Consider the following 14,144-nt stretch of genomic DNA (forward strand, 5'->3'; position numbering starts at 1 on the left):
CCCCGGGTCAGGCATATTTGGGTTTACATTGAGGATTTAAATCAGATACCCCTGAATTTGCATCTGGGCTAGGCCTCGAGCGTCTGACCTTGGGCAAGTCATTTAATAGCTGTAATTCTCAGTTTCTTCATGTGTATAATAGAAATAAAAACATCTCTTTCAGCGTAATTGTGAGGATTGTTTGTAAAATGTAACGCAGGGCCTGGCGCTAATACAATTTCTCTGTATACGTCTTAGGCGATGCTGATCGAATACTACACACCAACAATCAAACCTTTTGCGGTAGATGGGTCAAGCCCTGTGTTCATAAGCCAAAGAGAGCAAGTACAGAGAAGTGTGTGGTCAAACCCAGTTTTTAGTTGGTCCAGAGGCAGTTTTCCTTAAGCTTTGTGAAGTCAAGGTGTTCTCTTAACAAGCTCCCTTTTTTCTTTTGGAGGACGGTACAGGTCATCTACAGTACGTTCCAGTCCCCAGTCAAATTCAAGTGATACCCCTGGGATGAGCAGTCTTTTTCCAGATCAAGCAGAGGCCACAGAGAAACTGACAGATGGAAGGAACAGCCACCCCACCACACACTTGTTTCCAGCAGAGCTATCACTTTTTTTTGGAAAAGTGGCGAAGAAGCCTCGTACTGTTCGTTAGGAAGGGGAGAAAAAGCTGAATTCTCGAGGGGAAAATAAAGATCTGATTTAAAGCTAATGGCTTTGCAGGAGGCCAGCTGGGGTTAGGTCAGGCCATCCCACCTAGCAGTCCTGCAGCTGACTGTAAAAAGTCTAACATCTCACAACCACTGCGAGGCTTTTCCTTGCCAGACTCTTCTGAACACACTTTCTTTAATTCTCACCATGCTCTTCTAAGAGAGGGGATAATTTACAAATGAGGAAACTGAGGTCCAGAGTGATTAGGTAACCCAGGCAGTAAGTGTGGAGCTGAGGTGCAGATCCAGGCTCCCTGGCTATGTGCTTTGACAACGATGCCAGTACCCAAATGGGTTGGGGATTATGGAGTGGGAATTAGAAATAATCCATTTGGTCATTGCCTCTGTGCTCATGGGTGGGGACCATGGGGGAGGTGTCCCTGTACAGGAGGGCAGAGCTCCTCTGTGATGAATACTGTTTTAGAGTGATATCAACATCAACAGCAAAAAAAACCCCTGAAAGTTCCCAGCTCAATCAGCCTATACAGTCATATGCTAATACTTGGGCATCCCCTCCTGAACCATTCACCAAAAATTTGCAAGCAAATCGTGCGGAATCTTGGCTCGCCTGTACTGAAAAGTAGCAACATCTTGTTTTCCATCGTGGCTTTTGACCTGAGCCTAGACTTCAACCACAAAGGAAGCAGAAGAAGGCATGCAGCAGGAAATAGGTAGGCACCACTTCCTGAGTCCTCGCTGTGGGCCAGGCACAGCGTACATGCTTTAAGTGTATTATCTCATCAAAAAGTTCATTAAACAAGCAAATAAACCTTTCACTTGCTGGAAGAAAGAAATGTAGAGGCAAAAGATCAGATTCCAGTCATGGAATGACCAGTAACCAGCTTCACCATCTTGCCTAAGTCACTTAATCTCTTTGGGTATTTTCTCATTTGCAAGACAAGGGAATTGGAAAGAAGCTCATCAGATGCTCTAAGGACTTGGATTTGAGTGCTGGCCCTACCATGTATTAGCACCGGTCTTCGGGCAAGCCATTTAAAATTCATCTGTCCACTAGGTTGTGGCAAAGATCTCAAACTGAGAGAATGTAATAGGTCTTTTGTGCACTTTCAAGCACAAAACAAACGGCAGCCAACACTTAGTAGCGCTTACTGTGTGCCAGATACGGCTGTGAATGCTCTTCATATATTAAGTCATTTAACACACATTATAGCCCATAAAAAAACCTGTTTTATAGACAGTGAAACTAAGGTTACAGAGACGTTAAATAAGTTGTCCAAGGTCACACAGCTAAGAAGTAGTGAAACTAGGATTTGAAATTCTCATAATTACTTAGTTTGAATAACCAATTAGCCAGAAATGAGCATAATGAAAATTGGTGTCCTCAGAAGTAGTGAACTCTCAGTTGCTGTTGGTAGTACAAGGTAACAGCCTGATTCTGCCATGAAGATGTAAATAATGTGGACAGGGATGTGTCACAATTACGGAGCAGTCACCCTCCAATGAAATCCCATCTAAAATATCCATTTAAAAAAAAAATAACAAGCTTCTGTACAGCAAAGGAAACCATCCACAAAGTGAAAAGACAACCTACCGAATCTGAGAAAATATTTGCAAAGCATATGTCTGATAAAGGGTTAATATTCAAATTATATAAAGAACTCATAAGCTCAATAGCAAAAATACAAATAATCCAATCAAAAAATGGGCAGAGGATCTGAATAGACATTTTCCAAAGAAGACATACTGATGGCCGATAGGTACCTGAAAAGGTGCCTAGCATCACTGATCATCAGGGAAATGCCAACAAAACCACGATGAGATATTATTGTAAATAATCTAGAGATGATTTAAAGTATAGGGAGGATGTATAGGGTATATGCAAATACCAAGTCATTTTATATAAAGGACTTGAGCATCTATGGATTTTGGTAGTCACAGGGGTTCCTGGAACCAATCCCCTGCAGATACCAAGGGACAACTCTATTCGGGAACCAATAAAAGGAGCCTGATGAAAAAAAAAATCCATTTAATAAGGTGCTCAGCTAAATTCTAGAGCATTTCCCTAAAGACGTTTATATCTCATGTGAGAAGAAAAATGAAGGAGAAACTGCTTTCATGTTAGTCTGATGGTTTCTAAACCTTTTCCCTACCCTGACGAAATAACCTATACGACATGTGACATTTTGGGATCTCCAAGACAAAGTCGAGAGAAAATTCAGTTTGTCCTTCTGTTTTACCCTATGGCCAAAGAATTTTTACTTGACAAATATCTTCATTTACTTTAATTCTGTTTCCTTCTCTTCCTTATAAAAATGTGTCAGCTCTTGTGATACTGCCTTCACAATATCCTTTCTCTTCCTACCAATCATTTCAAGACCACTGGTCTTGAGACCTGAAATCGTCATGGAGTCATCACATAAACAAAGCATCCGGCACTCACTGGCTGAACTCAGAGTGAGAGGTATCCGCTTCCCCACCAGGTGTGCAGGATTCCCTTCCCCATATCCCTTCTGAGGTCAGGGATCCTCTCCAAGCTCCTGTTTGTCATAGATGGAACACCGCGGTCCAGGGAAGGGCTGCTGCTGGCCCAGCTGGTGAGTGGAGGGGCTAGAACTCAGTGCAGGGTTTCTGATGCTGATCCAGCCCTGCCTTCGCAGCACTGGATTCACTCTCTCACAAGGATACTATTAGGCGAATCAGATACACGTGGCTAAGAGAGTCCCGTGTGGCATTACGATATAGATCAGAAAGGTGCCGTGACTATGAAATCTCATTTTCCCATATACCACGTAGTGGTGCTGTAGAAACTGGGGAGGACTCTCACAAACACGATGCTTTTATTACCCTCTTACCCAGCTGGCTTTTATTCTAAGAAACTGGGGGTCTGTGTCCTTTTAGTCTTTGATGTTGTCAGTGGATCCCTCCACTCCTATTTTGTTTAAAATTTTCTAACATTTATTCTTTTAGAAAGGATTGATTTGCTCTAATTGAAAAGGAAAGATGAGAAGGAAATAAAGGCTCTGTGTAACCAAGGGGCTTGTGTGGTGGCAATACCACAGAGGTAGTTTGAAATTTGACTTATTTTCTGATTTGCTGACTCTAGCTCAAGCCCATTGCCTCCTTGCCGGGCCGCTGAGCATGTGTATAAATTGACGTGGGCCGGCATAAATCAATTGTTCTGCGGGTGGTCGGCTCCATGCCCCGTATCAGTCAGGCAAGGCAGGCAAGTGGAGAGCGAGCGGTTCCTGTTTGGGGGACTGAGCGGGTGGTCGGCTCCATGCCCCGTATCAGTCAGGCAAGGCAGGCAAGTGGAGAGCGAGCGGTTCCTGTTTGGGGGACTGAAAAGACACCGACATAGGCTTTGTCAAGGCTGGAGAGTCAGAGAAGCCAACTGCAAAGCCAGATTTCCTTCCATAGGATAAACTGACGGTTAGCCTTTAGCGCACATTTAAATCTTGTTCATCCTCATATCCCGGGGCAGATCACACAGACACCTTGCAACAGACATCTGCAGAGAGAGATACAGAACGTAGGTGGGGAGGGAGGAAGGACACAGAGGAAGAGGTATGAGAGGAAACAGGAAAGAAGATAAACAGAAGTGAGGACTTAGGAAAAGAGAAGGAAAGGACTGGAAGGAAGAGGAGCAGGGAGGAAGGCAAGGAGGTACGAGGAAAAGAACAGGGAAGAAGGAAGAAGATAAACAGAAGGAAAGAATTAGAAGGAGCAAAGGAAGGCTCTGGATGGAAGATGAGGGAAGGAAGGAAGGAGAGAAAGAGGAGAAAGGGGAGACATGCAGCAAGGACAGCTGAAGTGCCCCAGAGGAAACCAGGAGCACGAACACGGACTCAAGGGCACCGCCTGGTGGTCATGACCCTTATGTACTTCGCCCTTCTCCAACTCCTATTTCACTCAGTATCTATCTGCCTGCCAAATCTAGCACTTCATTAGTTGACATCTGATTCTCAAGTTAGTTCATAAATATACCATTTCCTCATTTAGACTATAAGCTTTTTTTTTTTTTTTTTTTTTTTTTTGCGGTACGCGGGCCTCTCACTGTTGCGGCCTCTCCCGTTGTGGAGCACAGGCTCCCGAAGCGCAGGCTCAGCGGCCATGGCTGGGGCACGAACCAGTGTCCCCTGCATCGGCAGGCGGACTCTCAACCACTGTGCCACCAGGGAAGCCCCAAGACTACAAGCTTTTTGAGAGCAGGGTCTTTTCTTAGATTTCTTTTGTGCCCTGGCCACTCCCCGTTCTGTTCTGCCTAGTCCCTAGACAGTGCTGGGTTTGTGAAAAGCAGTGACTTAGCCGACCAGTCACTGGGTCCCTGGTGACCTTGTCAATTTCTCTTGCTGTGAAAGAGCAGCTTCCTTTCCACTTTTCCCGCAGCCAGATGGAAGTCTCGTTACCTCCGAAGTTTCATATGCCTTATGCTTTCCAGAGGTGCTGTGATGTCTAGAAAACACATTCACGATAGCCTGTCTAAGCAACAGAAAACTCACTCACTCATTAACATACTGTGACACGTGGCTATTTAGGAGAACACCAGAATATATACACTATTAAAGATTATTCAGGTGGGCCATCTTACAAACACTACTTGGAACATTTTCTCCAACCTTACTGCCTAGCTAGCTGTCATCTGGGAAAGAATGCCCTTCAATTAAGGCTGATTTGAACCTCCTTGGAACTGACAAGATAGTCTGTGTTTCAGAGGTATGCTTCTAGTATACAAATGCAAATGGTTTGCCCCTTTGGTGGGAAATGAACACTTCACGAGCGCCCAAGCCTGTTACCAGACACGGTGTCATGCCAAAAATGGCAACTCTTTCTAAAAAAACTCCAGTCTCTGTGGCCACATTACATTGAGTCTGGTTTCAGAATCAAATCTTCCACTTCGTGGGTTTTGGGAAGAGGCTGCCGGGGTGCAGAGGCAGGAGCCAGACACACTCGGAGAACTGGGTCTTAATCTCTTAGACAACACATAAATTGGGGGGAGAGCAGAGGACTCCCTCCTCTTGCCTGTAAGACTGAAAATGCTCACCCGCTGCTGTTCAAACGTGACTTCCTTGCTTCCCTGCTTCCTTCCTAGGAGCAGTGAGTGACCTTGAACGGCTCTGGGCTGATGTGAGAGGTTCTAGATACTGATCAGAAACCATTTTCAAGACAGTGTTGCCTGTGTGGAAGAGCTTACCTGCCCGTGCCCAAGGCATGAGTATTTTTTTTTGTTTTTTTTTGCAGTACGCGGGCCTCTCACTGCTGCGGCCTCTCCCGTTGCGTGGCACAGCCTCCGGACGCGCAGGCTCAGCGGCCATGGCTCACGGGCCCAGCCGCTCCGCAGCACATGGGATCTCCCCGGACCGGGGCACGAACCCGTGTCCCCTGCATCAGCAGGCGGACTCTCAACCACTGCGCCACCAGGGAAGACCCCCCACCAAGGCATGAGTTTTGACTCAGCAAAGCTTCAAGAAGCCATCTCCTCTGACCACCACGGCCCTGCCTCCCTCTGAATGCAACTTTCTGACTTGGTCACATATTTCTGATACAAGAAAGCTGAGCGAATGAGAGTGGTTTAGAAGAGGCAGAGGAGACAAAGTAATATGCAAATATCGTTCTCAAGAGCAGAAATCGTATGTAACTGGAAAATGGCCTGTTTGGGGATACACAGTTTTAGGGACCCAAGTGCAATTTACATGCCCAGACTAATTTAAATCAGTTCCTGTCTCCCCTTCCATTTCTGATCATTCATATACCCAGCTGTGGCCTTTGGGGAAATCCTAAGAAAAACGGCTCTGTTACAGGCTGGACGGAGCCTGCTTTCCTTCTTCCCGTCCGCACAGGGGAAGGCAGAATCTAAATGTTATCTTAACAAAAGTCGTGGTAATAGCGATGCTGTCTGATCTCAAGGAAACTGTGTTGTGCTAAGTGGAATTTTTAAAAAGCTCTTTCACCAGAGTCAGCAAACCTCCTGTGTTGCGAAGGCCAGGCCGAGTCCCCTGCTTTAATGCAGCATCCCCCTGACACCCGGTTCGTTTCTGATTAACCAGAGCAGGTGCCCCAGGCCGCTGTGCAGGAGAACCTCAGCGTCGGGGTCTGGCAGCAGCTCCAGGATTATGAGCCTTCTGGCAGTCGGTGCAGGTACAAGGCCCTGGTGGATACTTAGAGGGCAAACCTCTCATTATTTTGTTTTCTGCTTAAAGCCCCAAGGATATGGAACTCCAGGATATAGCAGTAATTTGCTCTCTGGATTAAAAAGTCTAAGTATCCTCTCAGCCTCACTGGGATAGAAAGAATATCCGGTCCAATCCCTGGCACCCAGGAGTTTTAGTCAGAACACTTTTTGACATATTTTCGGGCGTGCGGGAAGAATTTGACAGCTCCACTGAGCATTCTGTCCAGGAGGTGAAGGGCTGTCTGGGAGAGACCGAGACCCTGTATATTTCCTCTGTGAGGGAAATACCTTCTTTATTATCTTCTAAAATAAAGGTATCAGTCTGAGATGAAACGGAATTCCCTTTGACCGAATCCCTTCCGGAAAGGCCCATCATCTAAGGACCAGAGACCAGGTGTGTGAATTCTCTCCTTACTGAGGGAGACCACACAGATCTCACCCGAGCGAGTGAAGGATGGACACCGTCCTGCGGGGAAGAATAGAACAAGAGCTCCTACCCATCAAATAATCAATTATACCTGGACGTGTACGCGCGCACACACACGTATGCAAACTCACACGTGCACACGCCTTTCACAGACCTACAGATCATCAACCTGCACTGATGGGCCAGAGGAGACAGGAGCCCTACAATTCTTAGATGAATGATGAGTGGATTCCTTGGCCATTTCAGCTCATACTGAAACAACCACTACTTCTTCACAAAGGCTTCCCACTTGGGATTTCCGGAAAGGGAAGGAAAGAAATGTCAACAATACAAGGGAAGGATGGATAACAGCAACAATAGGAATCATGTCTTGAGGGCTTACTCTATGCCAAGCACAGTGGTGCAAGTGGCAAAGGTAGTGGTGATATTATGAAGGATGGTATTGGAGAAGGAAAAACGAAGTAGGTCTTCAAGGCTTTCTTTCAACAAAGTAACATCGTATCACTCCTCCTCATTTCATCTGAGTTCAAAGGAGTGTTTTCTGTCACCCTCCCCTCCCCCCGTGGAAGTGAGGGGAGGCCACAGGGAAGGCAATGACGTGATTCCGAACGTCAAGACTCTTCCAGTCTCCTCTTTCCATCTCACTCTGTATGGTCTGCCCTGTCACCAGCTGCGGGAGAATAAGAGGGCATGGATCTCTATGCCTGAAAAACACGTTTTGTTCCAGATGACTTCTCTCAAAGCTGAAGTATAAGACCCATTAGAAAGGTCAAGTGCAAGCAATCCCACTACTGGGCATATACCCTGAGAAAACCATAATTCACAAAGAGTCATGTACCAAAATGTTCATTGCAGCTCTATTTACAATAGCCCGGAGATGGAAACAACCTAAGTGTCCATCATCAGATGAATGGATAAAAAAGATGTGGCACATATATACAATGGAATATCACTCAGCCATAAAAAGAAACGACATTGAGCTATTTCTAATGAGGTGGATAGACCTAAAGAAAGGTCAGGCGGTTGTGGGATTGTGAATTGGTAAGATCATCTGAATCAAAATTAGATGACAGTGTAGCAGTATAATCGATACTGACCACTGAAGATTCAGAATGACTGTATGTGTGTGTATTCAGGTCAGCGAGCTGTGGGCCCGGTCCTGCACATCCCAGGCGCTTTGCTGTGCTCTATGGAAGAGCTTCTTACTTCCATTTTCCTTCTCAGCAGGACACTTAGCAAACTGCCCAGTGACAGGCCTAGCATCTCTGTCCCCTTCCAGGGCTCCCCAAGGCAGTACTGGTGAACGCCATCACTTGATTTTCACAGAGGCCTCTCTCACTATTCCCTGGAATTTGATACATAAATTGAGCTCTTTCTGTCCCTTCTCTTTCGGCGCACAAACACCCCAATGGGCTAGGAGGGCAGCTGGTCTGCAGAGGAGGAAAACTAGCCTCACGGAAATGAGGAGTGATGTCCTGACCCTGGGTATGACCCTCGAGGGGCATAACTGAGAGGAACTTTTGTAGTCTTTTTTTTTTTTTTCCAAAAAACCACCATTAATACAGTTTTCTTGAGAGTCATATCAGAGTTTTATGTTATTTGAGGTGATTTTTCCTCTGTTGTGTGGAGCCCTTAACATAGAATCCTGTGAGAACATGGTCTAAGGATAATGCCCCATCAGTCACCCTGACATGATTTCTCCATTGTCGTGGGAACTTTCAGGCCAACCAGCACTTTTATTTTTTTTTATTTTTTTTAATTTTTTTTTGCAGTACGCGGGCCTCTCACCGCCGTGGCCTCTCCCGTTGCGGAGCAACAGGCTCCGGACGCACAGGCTCAGCGGCCATCGCTCACGGGCACAGCTGCTCCGCGGCATGTGGGACCCTCCCAGACCGGGGCACGAACCCGCGTCCCCTGCATCGGCAGGCGGACTCCCAACCACTGCGCCACCAGGGAAGCCCCAACCAGCACTTTTAAATCCCTCATATGCTTTTCAAAATAATTTGGCATGTGCTGAAAGTAACTGTTATTTTCGATAACTGCTTTTCTTTCTACAAAGACAAAAGCAAGTGAAAAGAAGACAACTCTCTACCAGAAACTGAGTCCTTGTGAAGAAGTACAGATAAACCTCCTATACGCTATTATATCCCTAACGCAGCTCACGCAGCTTCGACCTGCAGCCAGCAGTCAACATGCTACATTTCAGCAACGCAAGTTGAGAAAAAGGCTTTACCTTGGAGTCCAGCTGCTGCATGTATGACCAGAGGTATTCTATGTTGGCTCCAAAAGGGTGGACGTGAAGAAACGTTGATATGATGCCTGAATTAAAAAGACAAACACCGGACATTACTGACAGACACCGGACATTACTGAGAGGCAAATAAAAGGCTCAGGCGAATAATGCCATCTGACCCCAGTGACGGTTTTGTCAGGCTGAGTCGCGGTCTTGCCATTTCTAACGGCTCTCGGCAAGCATTCAATAACTGCACATTTTGAAGACGGTAACGGTAACACGGCCAACAGAACACTGTCTCCCAGAACGACAGTAGTTGGAAAAGCGAGACTCTAAGAAAACACATGGATGAATGAAGGTATTTCTAAACAAAGGCTCCTGGAAGCCTTTCAACGACCAATTTTATGCTTGATTTGCCAATATAAACTTGTAGTTATTGGAAGGATAAAATGATCCCTTTTCTTTCCCTCACTAGACTGCAGTAGGCAAACGGCTCCTACAGCTGTGTCAAATTCCCCTGATAATTACAGCTGCTGGTTACAAAGAGGATTTAATCCATATTTCCCCTCACTGCCACTGAGGCAGGCACAAATCCTCTGCTGTCACCCCCTGGATCTCGCTGTTGTTTTAAGGGAGCTAGCCTGCTCTCTCCTTCTCGCTGCTGTAATTTACAAGATCATTTTAAAAGGCCCAGGAACGGACGGTTTGGCTGGAGTCTGATTATAAATCAGAGGGCTTTTCCATCGTGAAATTCAACTGTCAACACCGCACGGACAGATGGAAAGCTGAACGGTAGCGTCGAGGCTGACGTAAAAGCATTACCCTCCTACCCTCCCTGGTCTTACAACCAGAATCAAAATGGTGAAAATGAGGACGTCAGCTCCATAGGCTGTATGCTTCTATCTGTCAAGAAACTGGGTTCAGACCGACACTTTTGGCTTCTCTCTGAAACAGGCTTTGAGATGAATCGAATTTGAGGATAAGGTCTCAACGTTCTGTTTATTGTGATGCTTTGGTGCTCGAAAGCCGAAGGTCAGAGGCTTCAGACCCACAGGGCAAGCACATCGTTCCGCGCTAAGTCACGCTATGAATTGCAGGTGGCCTTGGATTGACCTGGGATAGGGTCTCATGGCCCCCCGATCTCCTGTGTGATGCTTGCGATGCTCTGGATGAGTGTCGGTTTTTAAAGAAAAGTTCTCCGTTTATCCTTAGGCTGAGAGCAGAGACCCAAAGAGTCTACACAAGTACTTTCAAGACCTATCCTCAGAACGCTGCTTTTATGTGGGTTTTCTTGGTGGACAGTGAAATGAGGAACACAGAGACGATTAGTTAACATTTCTCCATAAAGCTAAAACCTCAGTCTTCAGAGACTGACCTTTTCCCTGAAATATAAGGAACTACTGTTTGATTCTGAGATTATGTTCTTCGTTTTTTGTTAAAATGTCCTTCTCTTATGAAATAATGGTGATGACAGAAGGTAACAATGGTAGTTTTAATCTCTTTAAGTGGCCAATAGCCATTTTTAATATACGTAAGTGGGATTGTTTTGTCCCCTCTCCTACCACTTTGATAATTTATGTTTTAACTGTATAGACCTGGCAACTACTTCCCTGTGTCTGAAATTCTCAAATCTCGTGAGGTGGCACTGTAAGTCAGTGCGTTACCAATAAGAGTTAAAGTATAGAATCCCATGAATGATTTACTTAGAAAATAAATTAGAATAGAAGTATTTAAAAAAATAACATTTCCATTTGCATTCCTTAAGTGGGAGAGAGGGGGCAGAATTCTTATGGGGAATTGATTTTTTTTTTTTTTTTTTTTTGCCTAGCTGCATGGCTTGTGGGATCTTAGTTCCCCGACCAGGGATTGCACCTGGGCCCTCAGGAGTGAAAGCACCGAGTCCTAACCGCTGGACTGTCAGGGAATTCCCAAGGGGAACTGCTTCTATTTCAGGATGGTGAGTGGGGCTTTCCCTGCTGTCCCAGGCTGAGGACAAGTGGTGCTATGTCTACTGCTTTCCACAGAGAGCCTCCAATGAACGGTAGGCAGACCCCTGCCCCCTATAAGGAGGAAAGGAGGATGGGGAAGGGAGGAACAGTCAGTGCTGGCTGGCTTTTGAGAAGGCAAGGGTGTTCCCAGTGAGAAGCTTTTCTCTTCTCTTAAATGCGATGCTCCCAGGGAGCGCCTCAAGAGAGCGGCTTGTAGAGACTGGGTATGGGGGGGGGCCCTGCAAGGCGGCGAAGCCCATTCCTTTCCTTGGCTGGACTTCTGCTTAGGCCGCAGACTGACTAATCTGGCTTTGTGCCAGCCGAGCACAGGGGAGGCGGTGGGGTGCTGTAGCCTTGGGTGACAAGAATGTGTGAGTTTCCCATGGGACAAGGGGGTATCTCAGAAGGTAGACGGGCTTGAGCAGCCTTTCAAGTATCCCAGGGCCCCAGCAAATAGAGAAGAACATTTTTTATGTTAATATCCCTACAGGACAAAGAATCATCAACATCTCCTGGATAACCTGCAGCCTCTCCTATAAATGCCCCTGGGAGTGTGACATGAAGTTAGTTAAATGCCTCCAATAGAATGAATAGGATGGTTCAGAAGAGGATAGGGGTGGGGGCTATGGGGGAGTGGCTGACAACTCTTTTTTTTTTTGCCGTAGGTGGGCCTCTCACTCTTGTGGCCTCTCCCGTTGCAGAGCACAGGCTCCGGACGCGCAGGCTCATCGGCCATGGCTCACGGGCCTAGCCGCTCCGCGGCATGTGGGATCTTCCCGGACCGGGGCACGCACCCGTGTCCCCTGCATCGGCAGGCAGACTCTCAACCACTGCGCCACCAGGGAAGCCCAGACAACTCTTGACCTAAGAAGATGAAGGAGGAAATTCAGGGATACCAGAAGTGGGAGGACCTGGGGTGGCCGCTTTTCTTGCCTCTGTGATGACGGCCTCCCTCACTGTTTACTGTCCCACAGCCCTAATCTTGGGTCTGTAACCCCAAGGAACTCTGCCCTTAGACAGTATTCGTGTGTTCTGGTTCAGTAGCAGGAATATAGTATACAGTTACAATACGTGTACGCTGAATGAACTTATCCTCTCGAACTGAGAATGGCCAGTGTACTTCTTTAAAATTTCTACTCTTCTATTATTGACAAATCAGGAGAAATAAGAACCTTAAAAATTGCTACCAGTACTAACCAAGGATGTAGTACTCTTTCAAATACCAGGTAACTTTGAGGAATTATTCATCAGTGATTCCTGCCCTTAACTCATCCTGTTATGAATTCAGGACAGAGTAACTTGGATATTTTGGGCATGGAAACTTTTTATTGAAACTATTTTGCTCATAAAGCTAAGGGGAAAATGCACATGTGATTTCTATATATCTTTCTAAAATCAGATTAGAAATCCTAATCCGGACATGAGTATTTTTCCCTAGGAGAGTGTTTAGAACCATCTTGGTGGTAGCTGATATTAACAAGCCATTAGCTTTTCCTTATAAAAGTTGAGCAGTTGCCACTAAAGACATGTGGGGTCAAAGCAGGTAGTTAAATAAAGGTTTTCCAAGCTTTTCCTCTGGATGGCAACCAAGTTCTTCAGTATCGCTAGAGATGCAGTGGAAATGGGAACACCCTTAGTCATCATCCCCCAAGTACTGCACCCCTCCTCCCCCCCTTGATCCTGCCCATGCCAGTGGCATCACAGAAGCATCAGTCACGGCGTCTGAGAAAATGTAGTTTCTAGGCCCTGGCTCTGGATCAGATTCACTTTGGGGAAGCTTCCTAAACAATCAAACTAAAGTCTCTTAAAGCTCCTTTAAAGGAACTGGGATATTTCCTGAGAATGGGGGGGAAAAAAAAAAAAAGGATAGTTGTAACTCAAAATCCAATGAAAAATGCTACCAACCCAGAATTGGAAACTATTTATGGTTCTCTGGAAGACCATAAACACTGTAAAGGCTGGGTAAAAGGAGCACTAGGAACTGAGGGTGGAGAGCTCAGCCATTGCTGAACTGGTGGGTCTCCAAAGGGATGACTCGAGAATTGGTCTTGGCCGGTTCCATGGAGAAGCGAGGTCTCCACATTGAAGAATGGGCTTCCCAACAGTGGAAAATACAACTGTAAGTAGCTAATTTAAGAAAATAAAGAAGGAATAGAGGAGGCTGTCAGTACTCTTGAGTTTCCTGTACAGTTCAGGGCCTGAAACACTACTTTAGAAAGATACACAAACCAGCTCCAGACAACATGTGGCAAATCCCTCATTAGGAAGAGGCCCATTTAAACAAGCACATAAAGGCATTCTGAGCTTTTCCCACCAACATCATCTAGTTTATTCTCATGTTTAGATGTCACCGAGACCAAGGGAGTGACATTTCAATTAACCAAGTAGTGCTAGATTTTTACTGGTTCATTTCCTTAGCAGCAATTACATGCCAAGGTTCTAGGGACACAGCATTGCCCAGACTGACAAGGTTCCTGCTCTTGGAGAACTTACATTCTAGGTAAGCAACACAGACGATAAATGCGAAGATGAAAAAAGGAGATATTTTCAGAGAGTGGTGGGCATATTGCAGAAAACAAAACAGATAATAAGACAGGAGTGGGGAGTATCCTCAAGCTTGGTGGAGGGCTGCTTTATAGGAGGTCAAGGAAGGTGAATTTGTCCGTGTG

The 14,144-nt window shown here is 45.9% G+C and overlaps 1 protein-coding gene across 5 annotated transcripts in view; it reads right to left on the reverse strand.

The window, feature by feature from the left end:
• The window catches only part of ENOX1 (ecto-NOX disulfide-thiol exchanger 1), a 590,187-nt gene that overhangs the window by 15,026 nt on the left and 561,017 nt on the right, over nt 1–14,144 (reverse strand). For all 5 annotated transcript variants that reach the window (XM_024755644.1, XM_024755643.1, XM_024755640.1 and 2 more), the window contains one exon: nt 9,488–9,573. In XM_024755644.1, the coding sequence (XP_024611412.1) occupies nt 9,488–9,573 (86 nt within the window). The remainder of the gene's footprint in view (nt 1–9,487; nt 9,574–14,144) is intronic.

The sequence above is a fragment of the Neophocaena asiaeorientalis genome, unplaced genomic scaffold (assembly GCF_003031525.2).
Source record: "Neophocaena asiaeorientalis asiaeorientalis breed wild unplaced genomic scaffold, Neophocaena_asiaeorientalis_V1.1 scaffold59, whole genome shotgun sequence".
Taxonomy (NCBI): domain Eukaryota; kingdom Metazoa; phylum Chordata; class Mammalia; order Artiodactyla; family Phocoenidae; genus Neophocaena; species Neophocaena asiaeorientalis.